The sequence below is a fragment of the Ruditapes philippinarum genome, unplaced genomic scaffold, assembly GCF_026571515.1.
Source record: "Ruditapes philippinarum isolate M1 unplaced genomic scaffold, ASM2657151v2 ctg1010_1_1_1_1, whole genome shotgun sequence".
In the NCBI taxonomy this organism is placed as follows: domain Eukaryota; kingdom Metazoa; phylum Mollusca; class Bivalvia; order Venerida; family Veneridae; genus Ruditapes; species Ruditapes philippinarum.
Window position 1 is genome coordinate 141,972 of NW_026852812.1, and position 17,080 is coordinate 159,051.

At 33.2% G+C, this 17,080-nt stretch overlaps 2 protein-coding genes across 6 annotated transcripts in view; one reads left to right on the forward strand and one right to left on the reverse strand.

Annotated features, from left to right (window-relative positions):
* Nucleotides 1-17,079, reverse strand: part of LOC132725116 (C-terminal-binding protein-like) — a 38,681-nt gene extending 21,602 nt beyond the window's left edge. The window contains exon 1 of one of the 5 annotated variants that reach the window (XM_060710196.1): nt 16,941-17,079. The gene's annotated coding sequence lies outside the window, so the exon portion shown is untranslated. Of the gene's footprint in view, nt 1-483; nt 509-660; nt 873-8,363; nt 8,387-16,940 lie in introns of those variants that run through there. The other 4 variants (XM_060710246.1, XM_060710239.1, XM_060710204.1 and 1 more) reach the window with 4 other exon arrangements.
* On the forward strand, nt 6,391-6,720 carry LOC132725100 (uncharacterized). The gene has a single exon (XM_060710114.1). The coding sequence runs from the start codon at nt 6,391-6,393 to the stop codon at nt 6,718-6,720; it is 330 nt and encodes a 109-aa protein (XP_060566097.1).
* Nucleotide 17,080: the final 1 nt, after the last annotated feature.

Consider the following 17,080-nt stretch of genomic DNA (forward strand, 5'->3'; position numbering starts at 1 on the left):
GTCAAATAATCATACATTTTGTACATGAACCTATTTTATAGGTTAAGTTTAACAATGTCTTAACTCATAATAAACAAAATTCAAAAGAGCATCCTTACCTTCACTTAAATAAACCCACCAGAAAAAAGACCCTGATTTATAATACTAATCCTAACATTAAACTTAAAAAATTTTAAATCAATAAATAAAGTGATCATCAATTGAATGTGTTGTAAAGTACAAAATAACAAAGGATTATACATGAGCAGTTTGCTTCAACCACCAATTTATTCATACCGGGATCAATAATCAAGATTCGTAATCGCAATATACAAACATTGCTTGTCCAATAATTTCCAATCTCACCGACTGTACATGTATGTTTGAAAATGTCATGATAACTGCAATCTGTACCACCGATAAACAACAAAGACTACAGCCATCAGTTAAGAACGAGACATTATTTCAATAATAGTATTCTACGGCACAATTTTTGTACATTACCAAGCGTCTGTAACTCCCCAAAAAAGATTTCCCTGTCACAAGGAATTCCTGATCCAAGAGGAATTAATCATGCATATCCATAACACTCCCCCCCCTTTCCAAACACATTATTCCACGCATTAACTTCATGAATTATACTACACACAAATACTATGACCTAAATATTGCTTCACTTACATTGGTATTTAAGCCTTCTCACTCAGAGAAAATTGGGTCCTCGAATCCGCTATTTAAAAGTTTTTCAATAAAGCAAATTAACAGAAGAAAACAGAAAGTACACGAGTATTAAAACACTACTGTAACACTTCCACACGCTGACTATTGATCAACATTTAAGATACACTACCCTTTTAACCAACAACAAAAGCTTTTCTGTTTAATCTAGTCCATATATAAAACCCATAGTACATTAAACGTTAACCTAGTCAAGTGAACGCTTTGCGGTATAGACAACTGGTGCTAGACACACACACTACATACATGATTATGTAGACAGTGAAAATATTTCCCCCGTTCTTCCTTTTTTTTCCAGCCAGTCCAGACTGTGTTATATTACGAGAAAACATTATTATTAATTTGAAAGAATATATATAGCAGGTCTGGCTCTGATGAATTAGAATTGCAATAAATAAAGTAAAGAGAAATTCTTTTAATAATATAAAAGAGAAATTTAATTTCAACCAATTTAAATCGAAATAAAGACGTAATTAATTCCTAATAATAAGCCTTCAGTGACTTCCTCGGCAGTTTTAGAATTTTTTTACAGTTCTTTAATCTCAGTTATCAACTAAAGTGAGTGAACATGCTTATTATTACAATTCAAAACAACATAACAAAGTGTCATAATACTGTCTATTGCATTTACAGTAAAACTTGTATGAAAGGACCAAGATTTAAGAATAGAGCGACAGCCACCCTTGCAGGTAATTGGTCTCTGAAATTGTACTTTCATTATTTTGTTGTTCTTAGACCGTCCGGTTAGCTCAATAGGTAGAGCATTCAACTGAATCAGGCGATCCAGGTTCGATTCCCGGGGTTGCAGGTCACTTTCATTATGAATGATCATGAAATCCTATCTACGGTCATTTGCACTGTACCTCTGCTCTGGCACGTAAGTAGTTATCCGTTACTTGTGGAAGTGAAGGCAACTAGTACAGGTAAACTGCTTGACAGCCTACCCAGGACCGATATAGTGGCTGAGTCTTAACTGTGCTATGGTAAACTCAATGTGGCTTACTGTCGTGTAAACTACCAGCACCATCACCTTGTTGTTCTTAGAACAGGATAATATACTGACAAGTTTTTCTTCTTCATGGGGTTTTATTAAGTGTTTGTCTTAAGCAAAAGTTTGATTGAACTGCATTAATTTTAAAACTTCCAAATTGTAAAATTCTATAATTAATAAGTATACGCAAAACTTAAATTGTAAAATCCATTTTCATCTTCAAAGCTAGCAAACTTTTAACTGCTGATCAAACTCTGCAGAGTTGCCCTCTTAAAAGGAATAAACTCCTATAACAATGGAATCTCAAGATGGAAAACTCCAAATACAAACAGAATTTGCCGCAGGATGAGTAGAAAAATTGTAAACGAAAATTGATGATGTCTAGATGACCAAAGTAAAAGACCACTAGTATTATAGTCAACATTTGGCTATAAGACCCCCCCCCCCCCCCCAAAAGGTTGGAATTTTGGAATAAGTATAACATGTGCACTGTATGTTTTCTCAATCAATTCATATACCACAAAACATCAGCTCGATTTAAGCGCTTTTTTGCTAAATGAAAAAACTTGTTAAAGTTGTTTATTCCAGCAATCTTACTTTCCCCCATGTCCAATTGATATTTGAGTATTCATTAAATAAATAAATATATCTATATAAAAAAATCTAAAGCTGTATAGCAAATTTTGAAAATCATGCCGGGTGGGGAAATGCAGGACAAGTGGTGTAGCATGCAAGATGAGTAGAAGTTTACAGTCTCTCACCATCTTGCAAGACAAGTGGCTCTGAACATTTCTTTTGAACCTTTACCATTTATGTTTTCAATTAAAGTAAAACTTTACAATAGATTCAACTTATCTACAGCATAGCAAAACTCTCAAAATCTTCATCTCTCAACAATGTTGTTTTGCACAGGTTTTACTGTACACTAAATTTTGAACAAAGACAGTAACTCCTCATGGTTAACTTTTGACATCTATGTTAAAGATAGTTATCATATAAAATAGTTTTAATCTAATAAGGTAAGATTATACTTACTAATTCAGCAGAAAAATAAACATTTATTGGCCACTTTTAAACTTAGTATCTAAGAATCATTCTTAATTTCCTAACTATAAACTTGACAGATTATAGTACCATAAATCCAATAAAATAATTACAGTACAATTACATAACATGTAACAATACAATACAGCAAGACTTGTTCACCAGTTGAAAAAAAAAACACTTAAGTAGAAAACTTGCAACTACAGGAAGTCATTTTCAAAATAATGCTTTCTGAATCATATTATTCAAGTCAACAGAAACAGAGCTCTTAACAAAAATGCAACAAACAGTAAACAAAGTAGTGAGGGGATTTACCAACACTCTGTCTCTGCTAATCAGGGCTTTACCAGAGCAAAAGTTGTTGCCCCCCCACCCCCCACCCGGTTTTTCCCAGGTGGCTGGAGGGGACCCTTGGTTATGAATGACTAGTACATAATAAATATATAACCAATTAACAGCTAACAGGGACGTCCTTTTTCTCCAGGGATCAGTCTTTTAGAAACAGGTTTTTCTGTACCAATCAATTAACTTATAATTAAGCCTTTTATTGTTGCATACTGATAATAAAACTCCTCCCAAAATCATTTCTACAATCATGCAACTCGACAAAAGGTGTGATGATTTTTTGCATTTGTGGCCAATTTGTAAATGTATGTTCATTCTGAAATGAAAAACGTTCAATTTCAAAAGCTATCAATTTTAAAAATATAGATTAAACACGGGTCAAATAAACCTACGATTTAATTATATAAACGTATTAAACATAATCATATGAACTGAATCTTAAAACGTCACCCTCAGCACTTAAACCATTCAAATAGATATTTATAAACCTATAAATACTAAATGTACACAATGAATAACATAGCACATGTTTGTGTATCAAAAACTATCTTCGATTTACTTTAGATCAACTCCACACACTGATCAAAAATTCAATGTACTCTTGTAAGCAGATAAATATGGTATTGTACATGATCGACCAATATACATGTAGATCCTCGGCTGTCTAGGATTTTAAAATCTAAACTATGCGCAATGAATGGTAAACAAGAGCTACCAGTTAATTCAGCTACAGATATAATCATAGCCAGTATGCACACGCTTCATGTATATGTCCTCAATGACTGTTTCTAAAAATAACTCCTCTCATATTTTACCTGTGTACAGGTATTGTATTGCTGTATTACACTTGTATAAACAAAATGTTCCAGTGAACATTTTCCCCTGTTTGATCTTTTTATCAATAAAGGTAGGAAAATTCACATTACAAATAAATACCCACATGCTCGATGATAGTGATGTATATATGATGGCTATTGACATTTACACAACCGCATAATTATGTACAAATCCACAATTATAGTTGAAAATGTGTAATTTTAAACACATGCATTATTAGCTTTAAATTTTCAACATAATTTACCAGCTTCATTAACTCATTACATTTATCCTAATGCAGAATGCATGCCTATTTATATTCTGTGTGTTAAATTTGCTAATGCCTTAATCTTGATTGACATTTTTGTTTAATTGTTTTACAGTTTTTACAAAATATAATTAACTAACCTACAACACTGAGGTCAGGCCGACAATGTTAATGGCCTAGAAATATCAAAAGGCACCCTAGGTCATGACCCTTTTCTATCCGGTAACGCAGATCGGTTTGCCCTCCAGTTGACTTGCAATAAACTATTTTATTTTTTTCCTCTATAAAAATAACATCTAAATTATAAAGAAATTATATGCATCCTAATAAGTGGGACATAACACCAACTATCCTTTATCATTACAATTTGTTTGAAATTTAAATTTATTACAAATACAATATTCCAAACAAAATATTTTGGGCAATGATGATTTAAATGCAAGAAAATACAATGATTTTTTTTAATACGTATAAATCTCTTGTTGCCATTAATCACAATATAAAGCTGTTTAACATTCTTTAAAATATTAACCAAGCTAAATATCATAAAAGGACATCTTTCAACCTGGACAAAACCATTTATTAATTTCAGGGAAAAATTTCAAAATATGAAGAGAATGAATTGTGAACAGGATGGACCATGATCAGATGACAATGGCAGCTGGCTAAAGAGTAACACTTATATAAGATCATAGCAGCAAATTCTTTTTTCTATTCATTTTTGTTTCTCATGCTCTTCCATTATCTGATATATTTTGCTACTTATTAATTATGCTTAACCATGGTCTTTGATCAACATTTTTTTAAGTTACTTATAGTCTTTATTAACTGCCATATTATGCTAATTATGCTCTTCCATGGTCTGTGATAAGCCTTTTTTATTACTTATGCTCTTCTATTGTCTGTGATAAACCTTTTTGTTACTCATGCTACTCTACTATACTGTTACTCTACTATTATTTGTGATGATTTTTATCTGTTGCTCATGGTCTTCCATGATCTGTAATAAACCTCTTTTGTTACTAAACCATTTGTTACTCAAGTTGTTACTTATGGTCTTCCATGGTCTGTAACTAAACCATTTTTTTGTTACTCTTGCTCTTCCATTGTCTGTAATAAACCTTTTTTGTTACTCATGGTCTTCCATGGTCTGCATTGAACATTTTTTGTTACTTATGATCTTCCATGGTTGTCTGTAATAAACCTTTTTGTGTTACTTTTGGTCTTCCATGGTCTATAATAAACCTTTAATGTTACTTATGGTTTTCCATTATCTACGATATTTTGTTACAGTACTTATGCTCTTCCATAGTCTTTGATAAACCTTATTTGTTACATATGCTCTTCTATTGTCTGTGATTTTTTTTGCTTCTCATGCTCTTCCATGATCTGTGATAAATCTTTTGTTACTTTACTGACCAATGCTCTTCTATTGTCTGTGATAATGCTTTTTGTAACTCATGCTCGGTCATTGTTGGTTATATTCTTTTTTTCGTTACTTAAGCTCTTCCACTGTCTGTGACAATCTTTTTTTGTGACTCATGTCCTACTGAGATTATCTTTTTTGTTTCAAAACTGTGACATTCCTTTCTGTCTGTGTGCTGTGTTCCATTTTTATCTGCAACTGTCTGTGACAAAGCAGTATTTCATTTATACCAGTCAGGGTTCAGTGTGTTAAAACACTATGCTCTTTAATTGCTTGTGGCATGGAACATGCAAGTCCAAACACTAGTCTTGTGTTTTTATTCTTACAGTAAATTAAACATCTGACAATACCATTCAGTCCAAAATTTTCAATATTTATAGCAAAGACAATTTCTGTAACATAACAATTTTATGCTATTTAGAATGTCTCTGACATACAGAACTACTAAATCTGTCTGTGCCTCAACTGGGTAACTTACTGCGGCTTGTATGTAATCACAGTTTTAATTGTAACAGACAGTTTCATACATAAAAAAGTCCACTGATCAGCAAGGTGTTCATGCATCCCCTCAGTATTAAATAAATGTTGATTTTGATGTGTTTTTCATTATACAAATTCATACTAAAATCAAAGGGCAATATGACCAAGAATGACAAAAAGATGGACAGTGTGCTGGTCTATTCTCAGAGCTTAATAGTAAATCATCAGTTGCAACAGAAGGAAATAATTTAATGTACGGTGCCAGAGTTATTGATCTTGGTCAGCCATCTACAAGTAAGAGTTATGGGTCTTGGTCAGCCTACAAGTAAAAGAGTTATGGGTCTAGGTCAGCCATCTACAAGTAAAAGAGTTATGGGTCTAGGTCAGCCATCTACAAGTAAAAGAGTTATGGGTCTAGGTCAGCCATCTACATGTAAAAGTTATGGGTCTTGTAAAAGAGTAATGGGTTTTGATCAGCCTACAAGTAAAAGTTTAAGAGTTATGGGTCTTGGTCAGCCATCTACAAGTAAAAGAGTTATGGGTCTTGGTCAGCCATCTACAAGTAAAAGTTATGGGTCTTGTAAAAGAGTAATGGGTTTTGATCAGCCTACAAGTAAAAGATATGGGTCTTGATCAGCCATCTACAAGTAAGAGTTATGGGTCTTAGTCAGTGATCTACACATAGGAGTGTTATGGTTCTTAATCAGTGAGGTACAAGTAAAAGACTTTAAAGGTCTTGGTCAGTGACCTACAATTGATGGCATTAACCTTTTTTTAGCAAAAAGGCCAGCTGACAAAGGCAAGCACGTTTTCAATGCAACAAAAACAGAAACCTAATAAAAACCAAATTAATCTTTACAAAATCTTTATAACTTGCAAGCAACAAAATAAATGTACAGCCATTTTTTTTTAATCACGTTCACTAAACGAACGACACGCAGAATACATATTACAATTACGTAACTTCTTTATTACCATCTTGTTGAACACGGAGCATAGTGTGACATGTAAGAACACGAAACCTATCGCATAAGGTAGAAACCAAAACGCACACGCCTATAAATTTTCATACAAAATGTCAATTGTCACGACAGTGTCTATAAAGTTAAATGTTCACTACCTGGTGTCAAATTTCAGCGTTATTATTAAATACAGAAATAAAGATAGCAATACAATCCTTAATGCATGTACAATAAATTCTATCAGCGTTTATAATTACAAACAAGACATTACCCAAAAAACAAATATACCAGCTTTTTCATATATCTTTCAAAGAACTGCGGAACTGTTCATGAGTTTAAGAGATAAAACTTTAACTTCAGTCTAATACAATATTAATGTGTGTAAACTTTTCCTTGCCTTGACTGTAATAAAACAGCCCTTGATCAGCAGGACTTGACACAATAAATTCTTTTTCTTTTTTGTTGTTTTAAATAAACTAATTAATAGAGCAGCAAGAGCAATAAAATTAGTCACAAACTTGTTTATCTTTTATCTAAAGAGAAAGACTTATCATTATTAAATAAGGCACAGACTGCTACCCAAGTACATGATGTAACTTTAAAGCCACATGTCTTCAGATGCCCCAAATTTTTTAATAAAATCAAACCTGAGAAAAATGTTCAAGATTTTAAGAAAAGTTAAAGACTCTAATTTAAGTAATAATTTACATGATATATGCAATACTAATTTACATGATATATGCAATTAATTAGTGATTTGGGTGTATTTTTCACTATATTTCTACTGTGTGACTAACGCAGTAAAGTTTTTTTTTTGCAAATTTTGAAGTTCTGCTTTTGGCAATTTAAATGGTATGCTAGTGCCAATTGTAATGTGTAAATTACTTTCTTTGTTTACTTGACAATATTTTTCTTTAATATAAATTTTCAAGATTTTCATGAATCTGCTTTAAGCTAGCTTGTTAAAACGTACTTTCAGTATCATAACCAGAGGTCTTAAAATACAAGAATCTACCAATCTACATAATACATTTTAGGTGCAAAATTATAATGTGTATTCTCTTAAAAACCAATATTAATCATTAACAGTTAGTCGGATATTTATTGATAACCTTAATATGCACTAATAAGATACCTAATCAAAGTTTCCACAATAAACAAGATCCAAACTGTGTTAAAAATTTTGGGATTATTTCTACAAATCTTAACTATCTTGGTTAAACAAATCTTACATCAAGATCAAATTAAACTTACAACCTTTTTTTATCTTTTTTAACTGACCATGCTAAGAAACTAACAGCTAATTTCCTCTACCTCAATTCATATCCTGTATACATAACACCTTTTTCCTTTTAAACATTTCCCTCTTATCTCCCTTTGTACAAAATACAAGCTGTATGAATTTGGCCTAGTTTCGCTTTTATCAGGTGAAGTTATTATTCAACTGTCAAGAATGCTAGGATAATAGCAATCTACACATGTACTAGATATGTAGATATACAGGAAACTTATACCAAAATCATGTACACTATCCAGTTTACATTAAACACATAAACAAACACGACTTTTTTACAGTGAATAAATTTGGCTTGCCTGTATTACTTTATACATGGGTGTATTTTTTTTGCCATATTAAACTTTTCATATGATTGTTTTTGTTTTTATTTGATATTATAAACTCTTACACTACTATAAACTCACACTTTAAAGGAAATCGCCATAAAGAAAAACATTGTAATAAAATTAATGCGTTTATGCATACTAAAGATGATTCAGTTTAACAACCTTGAGGAATGAAGTATTGCTTCGATAAACACACTTTAAATGTTTAAAGCACGCATATACTTAACTGTGAAATATCAAAATATGAATTATAGACACATATAATATAAACAAAGAAATTTATTCAACAGTTAATTTTTAAGTGCAAACTTTTACAAGTGCACTATGAACTTGATTTTACAGCTGTTTTAAATCAATTTAAATACTTCCTACTTTGAACAAGTTACGGAAACGAAGGGAAACAGGGATGATGACTCTAGCAAGACTCAAACTCATGCCGCAACTCATTCCAATGACTCAAAAACTCAGTTGCACACCACAGCACAATGAAGTTCCATCTTAACAACTAAAAGACTAAAGCTATTTTTTGATTCATAATGCTTTCATTTAACATTACGCGGGTGAAAAAGTTTGCTTAATTGTTATACATGTACATTGTTAATTTAAAAATGTACATTTTTACCCATATCAATGACGAGTGTGACAATTGGAAGTTTCCAAGTTTGTTTTCCTTTTCTCCTCTAGAGTAGATACTGTAAACTTCATTATTATTTCTTTAAAACAAGAGCCTGACTGTAAAGCTAAATTAAGCTTATGTCATCTGCTGATGTCATAATTTGAAGCCATAACAATGGAAGTGCTTCAGGGTTTCTGTTAATGGGTGTTTGGGAGTCATGTTGGCTTGTGACTTCCAAAACGTAATGCTTTTCCTTCTTTACCTACATAATGTGACTTCCAAAATCAGAGATTTTGTAGTCTCTGACTTCCAAATTTTGAAACTAAATGGAAGCCAAGGGTGCTTCATGAAGTAAAGGTCAATGTTGAGATTTTTTTTTGTGGGCTACACCCTTTTCCCAGAAAGTAAAATCATTTACGTATGTACATGATATATATAACAATCCCTGAAAATATATTTGTATTAAGTACAAAATTTATGTATATGCCAAAAATTTGCCTTCAACAATTTACAGCAAAAAATGTTTCTAAGCATGCCCTGGCCTATATTTTTAAATTCAGCTTAATGAACAATGAAAATCAAACTGCAACCTTGACCTCAGTTCTAAATCCTTTCCTGTCTACAAGCAAAGCATCTAGGACCTTATAAAAAGAAATATTTCTCAAATACATATTAAGTTTAACATGCAATGTTGATGCAGCATCCTCCTTTTATTCGGTCACAGCTCATTTATAAAAGCCACTTATTGTATTGCTTTGGTAACGGAGAAAAAAATAATGTGTGTTCAAATTGATCCGACATACGGTAGTGAAATATTCCAAGCATGCGACTGGAAACATCATCTAAGAAATGCAAAAGCTTAGTGCAATATAATATCGGGCTGTATTATACTGGGCCGGCTATAATTATTGATCAAGTTATACATGCCAGAACAGCTAAACATCACAAAATCAATGATAAAACATGGGTGATCTATTCGCTGTTCTCTCGTCTTTCAACAAAGACCTTGCATAATAATTCTACATGTACAAAAAATAATTTTGAACAAACAAAAAAATAAAGAATTCTATTAATAAACTTCTGTCTGAATAATAATGAACTTGAATCATGAACAGGAACCAGTATGATCATAGCATAATACTATGACATCAACTTTTCTTATGTAATGTATTTTATCAGCTGTTTATTATTAGAAAACAAGCAATATCAAAATACCAACTATAATTTCAGACAAAAAATGCATTTATTGAAAAATTTTCAAAGACAAACACTTATTTTTCACAATTACCTAAAAAAGAGAAATCCACTTCCAAAGGGAAGTAACTTTTCTCTGATGAAACTATTTATCAACAGCACATATAGGTTTACTTCCCCTGATCATCATCTCAGAATATTCATAATACATGGTAGGAGCATTTTGTTTGAACAAATGTCAGTATATATGATAACACCGACATGCAAATAATTAGCTTTTTACTTGCATAGGATGACCTCAAGTGCCTAATTTGTGCATTGTTGGTGTAGAACCACTATAATTCCCTTTAATAACTAGCTAAATAGTTTCCTGGCATGATCCATAGTCTGAATTCAAACACGCTGCTATGAGGGGCAACTGACCAAAGATACTCACTGACCACAATAACTTTACCAGAGGGACTCTTGAACTCTAAAAATTCCCAAAATACAGTCGTTTTTGGTTCCAACAAAATTTAGGATATAAATATATGCCCATCTCATAATATATGTGTCATAGCCAGGGCCAAAACACCATTTTTGGGGAAGGGGCCTCAGTCTTTTTCTTGGGGAAATATGCGTGATTTTGGCATATTTTGGGAAAAGGGGTCTTAAATTTAACACAAAATTTTAAAAATGTTCTTCAAAATAGAAAAGCAAAAAGCACTGGGAAAAACTAATAAGGCAGTAAAAGACCCTAATTCAACAACATCATTTAATTTTGTTCTAAATTCTATGAGAAATTTCAAAAAACTGGGGAATTTTGAGGACCAAACTGGGGAAAAAAAGAGGCTAGTTTGGTTGGGGAAGCAGCCTATATTCGGCCTCTACAAAGAAGGGTTTTTTGGCCCTGATAGCATACACAGATACAAAGTTGATCATACAAAATGTTACAATAGACAGCTTTAGATGAAAAGATAGCACAATTTGAATTTTACAACTTTGAATCTCAGTGAATCTAATTGCTAAATACTTCACAAGTTACATGTGGAAAAACTCAATCAAAGTACATATTAAATGCACAATCACAACAGGTCCAGTGCCGTAAGTTTGACTCCATCTCACCTGCATTCTTGTACTTTAAAGCAGCCTTCAGCTTTTCTTAAGGTTAAACATGTTATTTTAAGATAAATTGTTTGATATAATTGTCAAATCAAAGGAATTAAGGTATAAAATGAAATTCCCTGTCCATAAAATACATTAACAATAAGGTTCCTCTCTCCTTGACACCTCTAATCTACCAGTCTGCTCTCTATTATATATGTAAATAAGTAAAGCAGACGATTCCTTTCCCAATTTTCTATTTTTAGAAACGGACGTCACAGCATGCTATAAATAGCTCTCGAGAAGTCTTAACAGTGTTTCGATGTACTTTTCCTGCAGGGTAATATTACTGAAATACTTACTTTGAAACAGCTCAGAAATGTTTTTCTTGCATAGCAGACTAGCGTTTCCGTGAGTTTTACCCATGCCGGAAATTTCATCTGGCATGGGGGGTTCCAGATGAGTCGCGTGCCAAACAACAACGTCATTTTACCGCACTTTATGGATGAACCGCGTTAAATTGACGTCGTTTTAGAAGGGAAATATGTGCTTATGATGACGTCATTTCACTGTTGTTATTTAAGTTGTAAGTTCATACGCTATTGTAAGAAAATAGTAATGAATGAAATGACTTTAATTTTCATGAACATATATCGCATTGAGGTAAACCATTTTAAATATGAAATAATATGGCAGAATATGCAAGAAAAAATATCTGACATATGTTTGCGGTTCGGATCGGAATATCCGTCCCTCGGGAACCCGCCCATGGGCGGTAACTCGGCAAGCCTCGTTACCGCCCAAATGGGCGGGTCCCCTCGGGACGGATATTCCGGTCCAAACCGCAACATATGACAGATATTATTATTCCAACAAAATATAAAAGCAGAAGGCCGCTTTAATGCTGCTAGAAAAGAATTTAAATTATAAATATACTTGAAGACAACATGCTTATCTACAGTGGCAAATTGGAAAAATCCATGAAATACAAATTACATTGTTTTATGGACTGAAGTGGGGACCCAATTATCATGTCAGAGTTATACAGTTACAGTACTAAGTTACACCCTCAACAAAATATCTATGGTATGTCCTTTAACAAAGGTGCAATCTGTTGCCATACCCAGGCTTCCTGCAAAATTTCGAACATCTGAAATATCAGGTGACTTTCATCAAGCTTGTTCAGCCATTTTTTGTTTGTGAGAGTCAAATCCTTTTTGCCACGATTTATGAAAGGAAAATATCAAATTTCATGTTACAATATCATTCAGCAACAATTTTTTTTCCAGTCAAAACATATGAACTGCTAGATGATTACAGAAATCTTGATTATTTTTAGCGCTTGATGATAAAACAAATGCCGCAAGATATTGGAGGCAACTTGTAAGTCCACAAAAAAGATTAATTAAGTGAAAATTAGTGCTTAAGTTAACTGTCTTGGTCTCCCCAGCAGTACTTTAAAGTTTAATATGCTGCTGACCGTTTCAATCAGATGTATGTCTTGTTTTTTGTTACATACAATTGTGGTGACACTTAGTCCCTTCTTGTTTTTCTGTCTATAGTAACTATCTCCCCTTTCCCCGCCCCCCAAGACTTTCTTAAATTCCTCACCCGATCCTTCTGGCCTTGTGCTTTTGTGGGTCTTTTGTTTCATTCTAATCTGATATTAACTTTCATATTTTTTACACAATGACCTACCATTTTAACCAGTAAAACTTCAGCACATTAGGGGTGCAAGGATTCACTAAAGTAAAAATATACCTGAATGCACAGCTTCAGATCAACTACCCTACTTTGATTTGGTACTTCAAGCCACTGTCAAAGAGCACTTTCAGTGATATTATCCAATTATAGTAATGTCATTTCATTGAAAGTGTTGCATGTAAAGAGAAACAAAAATGACAGATGAAAATAAGCTTGCTGTTCCACCTGAACCATTTAAATCTAGTGCAATGCCAAATTTTGGGTTTCCCCTACTCTGTTTTTCTTGCCCTTTTGATGCAATGATTTCACCAATCAAAATTTTGGGTTCAGGAAAATTTTCGGATAAATTCAGAGTTTCCCCTACTCAGCATTTCTTGCCGTTTGATGCAATGATTTCACCAATGACGCATTGAAATTTGCAATTCACGCTTTCTATAACCCAGTTATAATCTTCCTTAATTGGATGTCTTTTCATTATAAAGTTATTTCTACCATAATTAGCGCCATCCTGTTTCAATCGGCAAAATTTCCAGTCATTTTATTATTTGTAAATTGTTATTCCAAGAACACAAAATGTCCTATTTGTATTCCAGTTTTCAGTTAGGTACTTCATGGCACTTCTGAAGGAGAGCGCTCGTCATGATATCATTCAATCAGGCCTAAAAAAAAAATTGATGTGTTTCTGGTGGCGAGGTGAAAAAAGTAGGGTCGGTAGGTCGGACTTTTTTTTTTTTTTTTTTTAGTCAATCAACGATTGTAGATATGTCAGATACGGATTATATGTACTTTAAATTATATTCTATAGCATATAAAAGTACTTAAAATGTTAGACTACCAAACCTAGTCTTCAATATTTTATTTTGAAATAAATTTTACCAATGGCATGACTCGACTTTCGTTTTCATTTTTTTTATTCTTACCGAACAACTGGCTTCAATTTTAATATTATCACTCTTAACATGACCATGCACGTCCGAAAAATGTTTTGAGCTGTTTTGCCAAACTATGATCGTATTTTTAAAGAAAATCGCCAGCAGTGACACTTCCGCTGCACCCTTGTTGTGCCGCCATATTAGCCGGTGCACGTTAATACGTAATTGGAACCCGAATCGTCGGTGCCTCACATCGTTGTCGACTCGCAATACTAAAACCCGTCTTCGGTACGGTCGGTACAGGCGCCATTTTTTTTTTGTACATCGATAAAAAACTTTGGGTCGGCGCTAAAAAATAGGGTCGGTCGGGCCACCGGAAACACAACATTTTTTTTTAGGCCTCAGAGAGCAAAAATTCATTAAGTGTGGCATGTAAATAGAAATAAGTCTAGAAGTCCAAATTTAGGAAGCCTTTTGAATTTCAGGGGGATAAAAGGATGCATGCACGAGTCTTCTTTGACAGGTACACACACTGGCCGTTGCTTTCGCAGAAGTGGTGGGTCAACCGCAGCAAGGTTGGATTAAAAATGGCCCTTTGCTGTTGTTGGTAAGTTTATGACTGAATTTAACTTTATGTTTTAATGTTTAACTAGAAATACCTAGTGAGATGGAAGCCAACATATGTCCATAATTCAATGATAATACAATGAATTCAGTGTTGAATCTAGGCCACTTGATTACGCGATTTGCGTATATTTTATGCACATTGTGCATTTTAAAGAAGTCAATGCGCGCCAAGTCGCGCATCTGATGATCTTTTCAACTTAATTCAGGTTATCTTCATCGTATCTTGAATGCTTCAGCCATGTTTGTTTTCACTCGCGGTTACAACTAAAATACGTACTAAATCGCATGTAGCAGCAAAGGGGATCATCTCGCATACATGTGTTTTGTAGTATTCATCAATATTTTATTTTTCTATTTCTGTTGTTGTTTGACAATAGCTGTCAAAAATGCCTGAACGTAAAATAGTGAATTCTTTTAGGTATGTCATATTGTAAGGTAAATGTCCCCCATATTTTTCAGAAATAATTATTTAATGGCCATTTCTATGCTTAAATCAGACTTCCTGAAAGTTGAAAAAAACTGTCAGACATTCGGTCTGACAAACCATGAAAATCTGTCGACCGAAACGAAATCTGTCAGACCGAATAAAATTGATCAAAATCAAAGAAAAACTTATGTTTGTATTTGTAAGATACTTTTTGGTTTTAATTTTTTCGCCGTAAAAATCGGCACATTCCATACAGAGCATTTTTATCTCCTTCCTGTCATACACCAACGATTCATGGCCCTGCTTCCATTTTTCATTAAATTTTCTCTCAGGTCTATTCTTTTCATCCTTTTATTGCTGTTCTGCGCGCTCCTCTGACGTAGATATTCGTTTTTTCCCAGGTTTGGCACCTTTAGCGACGCCATTTTGTATACATGCGGCTTGGATAAAACCGGACAGTCGGACAGATCCGAAATAAAAAATCGTCAGACCTGATCAAAATTCATCGGACATGTCCGTCGGACCGACATATTTCGGGAAGTCTTAGTCCAATAGATTAGACGTTACAGGCTTGTTATAGTTTTATGTTGGTCAAGCCTGACGTCTAATAGTTATTGCTCATAAACGCGTAGCATTTTGAAAAATTAAAAAACTGTCTGTTGGCTTGCCTTTCAAGCTTTATTCAAAAGCTTATTTTCTGTTCTTTCAATTGCATGGTCTATCATTAACAAAAACTTTCAAACAATGTACTTACCAATTAAAAATAAAATAGAAATATCAGTCTATTTCGCTCATCGGCCATACTGGTTAAGTAAAGCGTTTTACAGATTGATTCCAATTTTTTGAACGGAAAAATATATTCGAACACACTGACGGTGCATGGGCAATTATTTCGTTAAAAAAATATTCCGTTAGAAACTTCTGGACTCATTTAAACGCTTGCATTTGTATTAGCCAATCAGATTTCTCGCACTTTATGGCGGCCATTTGTATATCGGCTGTACAAGGAATTTAATTAAATGAGAGGATTTAATCATGACTTTTCGGATGTGACAGTTAAATTATTTTGTTAAAAGGTATTTATTTTTTAGTTTTGTTTATAAATAGGTCAAAATTAATGTAAATACAGGCTGTTTTAATTGTTTAAATTCATTAGATCTAAATCGATGTCTAATGTCATTTTTTTTGCTACACGATTTTGCAAAGATCTGTTAAGACCTAACGTAACATGGAAAATGAAAAATGTAAAATATCAGATTAATGAATGATGAATATGAAATAGGTTACGTATAGGTCTTATAATTAGGACTAGGGAAGTCTGTGTTAAATGGAAGAATACAGCACTATAACTAGTCTCAAGAGGTGAAAACTACTATATTGTGACATAGAAATGACAATGCTCAGTTTGGGACCCTAATAGGGTTTGATATTTTCCTGATTATCCTGTGCTAGGATGTCATGCACTCACTTTTCACTAAATTTGGAAGGGGTTCCTAGCCTTCAGAAGAAAATGGTTGTCAATACTATAACGAAATACTTGTACAATTCTGAAAAAGGAACTTTCAATACACTTAACACATATATACATAAATTGTTAATCACAAGGATCTTATCAAAATATCTTAATTGCAATCAATTTACAAATTCACGTGCACTAAAAAGTCATAACAGCCTTTGTTTGGAATGGCAAACTACAAACAATATCTTACTGTTCTACGGTTTTACTACAACTTAAAATTAATCACCTTGTATGTCTGGATTATAATTTTGCGATGTCAATGGCGAAATAGACTTAATGGATCAGCAACACAGTATTTTCTTTGAGCTTTTCCGCGGGATTCCTCGCGCTATTCAGTTGAACTCTTACAAATGTTAGTTCTCGTTA